Source organism: Porites lutea, chromosome 5, assembly GCF_958299795.1.
Source record: "Porites lutea chromosome 5, jaPorLute2.1, whole genome shotgun sequence".
NCBI classification, from domain to species: domain Eukaryota; kingdom Metazoa; phylum Cnidaria; class Anthozoa; order Scleractinia; family Poritidae; genus Porites; species Porites lutea.
In genome coordinates, this window is record NC_133205.1 from 28,644,822 (window position 1) to 28,652,321 (window position 7,500).

General features: G+C 38.4%; 3 protein-coding genes across 4 annotated transcripts in view; 1 reads left to right on the forward strand and 2 right to left on the reverse strand.

Annotated features, from left to right (window-relative positions):
- LOC140938182 (uncharacterized) overlaps positions 1-10 on the reverse strand; it is a 16,769-nt gene extending 16,759 nt beyond the window's left edge. Inside the window, exon 1 of the mRNA XM_073387702.1 lies at positions 1-10. This exon is cut by the window's left edge and continues 166 nt beyond it. The gene's annotated coding sequence lies outside the window, so the exon portion shown is untranslated.
- A 1,588-nt stretch (positions 11-1,598) lies between these two features.
- On the reverse strand, positions 1,599-7,419 carry LOC140937747 (uncharacterized). 2 transcript variants are annotated; one of them, XM_073387310.1, is made up of 6 exons: positions 7,271-7,419; positions 6,892-7,149; positions 4,884-4,967; positions 4,027-4,178; positions 2,334-2,505; positions 1,599-1,888 (listed from the first exon to the last, which is right to left on the reverse strand). In XM_073387310.1, exons 1-6 carry the CDS (start codon positions 7,407-7,409, stop codon positions 1,806-1,808), a joined length of 888 nt encoding a protein of 295 aa, XP_073243411.1. In that variant the 5' UTR covers positions 7,410-7,419; the 3' UTR covers positions 1,599-1,805. The 2 variants fall into 2 exon arrangements, with proteins under 2 accessions (XP_073243411.1, XP_073243412.1); XM_073387311.1 differs by having other exon boundaries at positions 6,892-7,190; positions 7,271-7,384.
- Positions 7,420-7,488: 69 nt separating this feature from the next.
- Positions 7,489-7,500, forward strand: part of LOC140936872 (suppressor of SWI4 1 homolog) — an 11,764-nt gene continuing 11,752 nt past the window's right edge. Inside the window, exon 1 of the mRNA XM_073386378.1 lies at positions 7,489-7,500. This exon is cut by the window's right edge and continues 106 nt beyond it. The gene's annotated coding sequence lies outside the window, so the exon portion shown is untranslated.

Below are 7,500 nucleotides of genomic sequence, written 5' to 3' on the forward strand. Positions count from 1 at the left end.
ATCTTTTTATATAACGGGAAGTGTTAACTGGGTCAGGGTGTGTTGAGCAATCATGTAGCCTTTTTTAGGAAGGGACTTACAAACAATGTGTTTGGTCAATAGAGAAGAGAAGTCCTTACGTCACGTTGCCATGGTAGCAAAAATTTGGGATGACAACAAACCGAAAAGGTCACTTAAAAGTCTATTTTCACTATTTCAAACTTTATCGATGTTCAGTTTCATTTAATTTGTCAAATCTTTACGAAACTTTCTTTCCGACCATATCTATCGTTATCTACGTTATGAAAAAGAAAGCGACGATTTTTGTATACGTATGTGTTCACCTACTCCATAAAGCGGGCTCTTCAAAGTAGGAAGTTTCATATCGTAGTGGTGCAACGACAGCAAAGAAATGTACAAAATAGCGTGATGCACGTGCAAAGTTGTAATAGAAATAGTGCTACCATGGTAACGTGACGTCACACTTCTCCTCTCTATTAAGGGACACAATTGAACCTCTCTCTTGTTTCCCAAAAATTGCAGCTCACGTATCCTACGAGCAGAGGCCCTTCGATCTTCCATTTGATTTCTAGAATTCATTAAAACCCTATATCATAAAAAAAAGCCAACTTACAGGAAATTATCTGAAGAGCCGTGCTAAGATTGAGGAACCGAAAAATCATTATCAACGAAGTTCAAATTTCCATTATTAAAAATCAACTTCATTAAGAGATTTTCCCTCAGGCTATGTCTATGTTGTGGTTCAATTTTACGCTTGGTTTAAATGTTATTTTCCATTGTTTCAGACTCATTATCGTACATTAGCATACCCAGTTAAACCAAGGATAAAACTGAACCACAACATTTATACCCAATACGGGATAGATTTTGCACTGGCACGAAGACCATATCGGATAAGGCTTCATAAGGCTTCTCTTCACACAGTGATTTCGGCGCAGGTTCTGTAACGGAGCCAAGCTGCGTCGCGTTGATCTTGAAAGTGGATCGCCACATATCGGATACTGGTTTCTGTGCCACTCTCTGGCGCAGAGCAATGGCGGATACAGACCCTCAGATAGGGGGAGGGGGGGGGGGCGTTCATCCAGACCCTGAGATAACAGGGGGGCGGGCCCCCGGGCCCTTGCCCTGGATCTGCCACTGCAGTGTAAACAGTTTTCATACCATACTGACCGGATGGCTGTTCATGTCGACATGATAAACTATACGAGATAGTTTAGACATAGTCTAAGGGCCTGTTTACATGGAGGAGGGGGACCACAGATAGGTAAGGTAAAATGTGGCGGGTCACCCCACCTACCATGTAAACGTGATCAAATTAAAATGAGAGATTATATGGACACCTGTACGGTTACCTCACCTTCCTAGGGTCCCCTACCTCCATGTAAACAGGACCTTTTGAAAATGTCATTGTTTAGTGTAGACATGTCATTGTTTTACGGGGTTTAAAATGCCCAAAACCATGATAGTAGAATTTTTCCCGTTAGCATTTACGTCGCCCAAAATTGAATTTTTGTAGTTGTTATGAAGACCATGGCTGTACAATCGTGACTGACAATCAACGAATTAGACAAATAAAGAAATAAGAGTTGCAGGCGACATGGAGGTAATAATAACATGTTCACCTATTAGTTTCAATTGACACAAGCAATGTGGTTGACGTACGCTCTCGATGAAAGTTTTTAATCAATTCAATATGAGACGAAAGTCTCAAACACAACTGAACTATGTTTTAACCATTATAACTAACACAAATAGCTGATTTTTCCGCATTCTCCCAGTAGGCTACATATTTGAGGTCCATTTATTTATTTCGAGGTTTTTGCGTCTTTTCTGACGTTGGTAAAGATTCTGACAGGATGCTCCATATTATCTGATAACATTTTTGTGACTAAAAGAGAGAGAGAAAAGAACGCCATGAGCATCTAAACGAGTTTCATTCACATGTACAAAATGCAAGCTTAAGCTCATGCAAGTGTCGTTCAAATAGTTTTGCAAACTTTTGTAAACTTCGTAACTTATGAAGTCTGCAGTAAGCAACGTCCGAAACATTGGTGAAACATGCTCCTCTGAACAATTTATCCTGCATAAAACTCATCCATTTACCAGTAGTTTTATTGAACGTATTTTTTGTGGTTATTTTCTGCTGTCTTAAATATTCCTTCAGGGCCTTGAGTCAAAGCTACACGCTACATCGAGATCTTGTCCCATATATTTTACTCCAACTGGCGACCAGCAATGTTCATTGTAACAAGGTCTTCGTTTTAAGGAAGTTCCGGGTTCCGCTTTAAAACACAGCTGATTTATACCGTATACTGAAAAGTAAAACAACTTACATTTTTCAGAGTTCACTCTATATGGTGCATACGTCCCAATCAATAAACTGTTTGGTTGCCGTCCATTTTTCTTGAGTGTTTTAGACAATAAAGATGAGAATCTTCGTAACCCATTGCTGAGGGCATCAAAGTTGATCATTGTTGATGCCTGTCTATGAGATAAGCGTTTCCACTGGAGAAAATAGAAAAAAAAAAAGAAAATTAAGACCTTAAACAAAACATCAGCATCAAGGTCTGTGTCAACACTTTGCATCTATGGAGGGGAACAAACAAAAGGCACTTTCAAAAGCTTCAACATGATCTAAATACAACTTTAAATACAGACCATAAAACACGGAGCAATGGAAATTAGGGGTGCTTAACATTTACAAAAAACCAGCCAGGTGGAAATCTTGTGCATAAACATAAAACTACACAATTTGACGAGTGGAAGAACGAACCACCACAAAGTATATCAAAATCAGCTGAAGAGGCTAAAAAGAGCTGAAAAGTTGATTTGCCTCAAATCAGAGCCCATATTTTCTGAAGCCTCCCAATGGGAATGGCATGAACCATTTGATTTTCAGACCGGAATTTCTTGTTTTCCATGTAAATGAAAAGTACCCCTAGATCTTTCCTCATTAGTCCTGACTCATGGGGCACACGCCTGTAACTCTATATTTTGTCCTATAAATATGCCCAAACACACCACAGGCACATTGTGCGTGTACTGTTAGTCACTAAGCTAACCTCCCATAAGCCACCACTTGCGGTGGCTTATGATGCAAACTGGATAGTGTGAACCTCCACTTTGATGAACAATAATGTTAAATGGAGACAGCGAGGCTTGTTTGTTTTATTTCTGATTCCCCTTTATTCTCGGTATGAACTATACATGTGAATTGAGTATATGAATTTGCCAATGCTTATCTGGTTACTCCGAAGTTTTATGCCATAAACTGTCTCTGAATGAGTATTTGTGTCAGACAGGTTTCACTGATAGAGACACCCTGTTGGTCCATGACTCTAGTAAATGACCACCAAAGCCCAGCATCCACAAAACCTTGATTAGATCAACCCCTGCCATAATCCTATCTCGCCTACCTATTGTCATTTAGTACCTTACTGGGGGTTGATCCAATCCAGGTTTTTTTGCCGCCCACAAACCGCCTACCAATCTTTTGACATTTTGGGTAGTCCCTTAGCTTATCAGGGTTCTCCAAAAAACTTATGGAGAAAAAAATCAAGTATGCAGTAATAGATCAGATCAAAAGGGTCACAGCATGTTTCCCACAGAGCAGCCATGTGTGGGGGTAGGTATAGGATTGGTCGCCCCCTTTCACTGTAGGGGGAGTCTAGGAGTTTCCTCCTGGAACATTTTAATTTGGGGGCCCGGAAAAGAGTATTTCAGTGCATTTTGAATGACCACCTTTCACTCACATCTGCTTTATTATCACATGTTTGTTTTTAGCCACAAAAAATAAATGAACAAACAAATGCAACGTAAAAATTCTGCTAGTGACAGGTGCTTCTATGATGACTAGAAGGCGATTTTCACCAGCTGCTTGCGGAGAACCTTGTACCTTATGGAAGGTTCATGACTGCATACACGTATAGTTCGCTTATTACAAACCCTGAGGGTTCTTTTCATTGAACTTATGGCTGATGGCGTCTTTATTAAAAGTATAAATTTTTAGTAATTAAAAATACATACTTTATGCACCACGTAAAAATTCACAATGAGTTTGTTTAATGACTTGCTTATAGTCCAAGAGAAATGTCCCATTTTTCGTCTTTCATTATAAGGTGTCTCCTTGTCAACTTGTCTTGCCTCTGGAAACTCTTTGAATATTCTGCGAGCCGTAACTGAAACATAGTAATATTACACAGTGTAGTTAATTAGCTGACTACAGACTTTGTTAAAGCACATAAAATTATTTTGCTAAAGTTAGCGTGCAGTACAATTTTTATGTTGGGAAATACACGTTATGGGGGCAGTGTGGCAGACCGGTTAGAGCACTGGACTTGTAATTCGGTAGAACAACAAGTTCAAGTCCTGCCCTGACCACTAGCTGGATTTGTTCTTGGTGCGTTCATGAAAAAAAAAATTTTAAACAAAAAAAAATTTAAACAAATAATAAATTATTATTATTATCATCAGTTTGCTTAGTGTTCAGTCCATTGTTTTGCAAAGTATTTTGCCTAGAAAGTAGTTAAAAGAAGGGCAGGGAAGAGAAAGAAAACAAAATTCCTTTCACTTCCCAAACTTCATCTTTCAGGAAACCTAGATCACTTCTATATTAGTGACTGCTGGGAATTTCGAAAATTTGGAAAATCAGATCAGCATCTCCTTGCCATTCATAAATGATTACACCACTTATGAATTTTTGTAAACTGTGGAAAATCATATATTCCTATGAAAATCATGGACCCTGCATTAATTTGTCTTACTGTGTCATTAGTTTTTACAAGTAGGTATATACATAATAATAATTTATTTATTATCTACTTTCTAATAGTTATTATTATTGGGCACAATTGATTTCAATGTTGTTCAGCTAGTATACCTACAGTCAGGAGGAATATTATGAAGGCAGTCACAAAAACACAGGATTACATCACAGTCAATGAGGCTTTCATCTTTTGCACTGGGTTCTAGGAAGAAACATAGCAGTGTGTGGTCTCTTAGGAAGTTTGAGATTGAAAGCATTTAGAACTGAAACTTTGATTAGCTACTGTTAAACAAATGGTATGTCATGATGACACAGCATCCTCTTCATAACACATTTGGAATATATGACCCAAAATAATAGCAAACTAACACATTGTAAGCAGTAACAATATTGATATCTTGAATGTCAAAAAGTTCATCTTTTTTCTCTTTCAGTGCTCTGATTTAATAATTTCATACCATAGGAGTAAAAGCAAAAGCTTCAAAGTTGTCATGTAAGACAAATGAGCACCCTATCAAGATTATAAACACCAAACTTCCACAACTCATGGTACTATTCATGATATGCAGGATTAGCATTCTTGTTGTGTATTACTATTAGCTTGCGAATAAAAATTAACGGCTGATATCTGACTTGTAGAAAAACATTGCCATCCATGTGTTGCCTGATTTAAAAAGGGGGCCCCTGAAAAAAAACCTCCCTGTACAGTATTATAGGCATGACACTCTCTCCTTGTTCCCTTTCTTTCTCTATCAACTTTTTTTTCACACCCTCTCTTCCCTCTCATTTCCCCTCCTCCCCTGCCACACCCTTTGCCTAACCTTGGCCTCCCTAGCTAATCCAAAATGCGATAAATCTTTCTGATATAAGGATTATTAAAACTGAAGTGCAAGAAAAGAACCATGGGCATGTGTTCAAACCCATGCTTCCTTAGGTGGGACTGAGGGGGTGAGGCAAATCACAAATATCTTCTCTTTGATTTTGCAAAGTACTTGTGATTTCTCGTGCAGTTTTCACAATGGTTGCGGACCTCAACACTACGTATTTTCAAGGGAAAATGCAGGAATTTGTTGGAGAGTGGTTGAAGGGGAATAACTTATCATTGTTATATTATTTCCTAGACTTCACAGGGACTGCCATTGATTGATTCTTGGTCATGTGGACTTGACTAAAATCAAATGTATCCCGATCATGATACATTAAGCAATGTACCCGGCTGATGGGATACATAATTTACAGCAAGTGATCAAAGCATGGTGGAAAGTGGTGTGACAGAATGTTAGGAAAAACACTGCCAATTTTCTTTTCGTGAATGAACACAACAGCACAAACACGAAGCCTCAAGCTAAAAAGTAACGATTTTTAAGCTATCCCAGAAGAGAAACAGCAGGTAGTGGAGGAAAAAGATGCAGATAATATAAGGAAAGTACTTTGTAAATCATTCATTCAGTGGTTTTGAGAATTAAATTTGTGTTGTTTTAAGTACTGAGTCAACTGTTTTGGTTCGCTCCAGTTAATCTATTGTTGCTGTTGAAGTGAAAGTCTAGAAATCTAACAAAACACTTAACGTCACATCCCTCGGGAACCCAGTTAGTTTTGTTTTCCCTTGAGTCCTGATGTTTCCCTCGACTTCATCTTGGGAAACATCAGGACTCTCGGGAAAACAAAACTAACTGTTTCCCTCAGGATCGGACATTAAGTGTAAAATATTTAAACATAAATAAACAGAGATTCAGTCAAGAGCGTCCTTATGAAGTGTTCTACCAAGGAGTCGATAAAAACAGAGCTTTTTTCTTCCTTTTCTGTTTTCAAATTTATTGGTCACGTTTTACCTAGATTATGACAGTAGTATCCTTCTCTCAATAAACTCTAGAAAATGTTTATAAAAGTTATGAAAACTTCTCCTTTGTACGGAAATCAATATTGCTTTCAAAAAGATGCACCTATAAAACTTATATGAGGTCGATCAGGAGTGGGACTTGCTCTTCCTACATGCCCGAGGGTGGGGAATAGACCACCAAGAAAGAAAAAATCTTGCAAATCCCCGGGGGGTATGCCCGGGGGGGGGGGCATGGTTGCAGGTCAAATTGAACCATGCATTTTTAACATGTAATTCTAACACTCACCAAGAATGTCATCAATTTTCTCTCTAAAATAACAGGAAACACGTTCTTCCGGAAGTTCTAGGTTTACCATGAAATGCTCAAGAGGTTTAAATATTTCTTCGTTGTCCCAGAAATGTCTTTTCTCCTCTTCGTTTTTTCTTTCCAACTTAGAGTTCTGCTGTTTCCTCTTCTCTTGTTCAGCTTCAAGTTTTTCCATACTCCCCCATTTTCTTATAGCAACAGATTCCACTTCTGATAATTTGAATATTTTCATGGCGGCTGAAAGAGGATAGGTTCGAAATTGGAATAAAAGGGAAATCCTAGAGATCCAGAAAATGAATCCGTCAAAGGGTTTCCATGGAAGAGGGGTCTGACAGCCTAAATACTCATTTACACTTACCATAACTTTTATTTACAGGATTATCTTTCAACTGGTATTTCAAGTCCTCTAAATCCTCATCCAGCAGCAAATACTTTCTCTTTGCCACCCCTTTTGACACTGTTTCAATTTGCACTGTGTTGTTCGAAGAATCCGCCATGATGGTTATGATCGCGAGAGACTGGTGACAGTATGGATACCATTCCTCTTTAATATCATTCATCTCGGCCAAGTGAAACGCCTGGAACGTT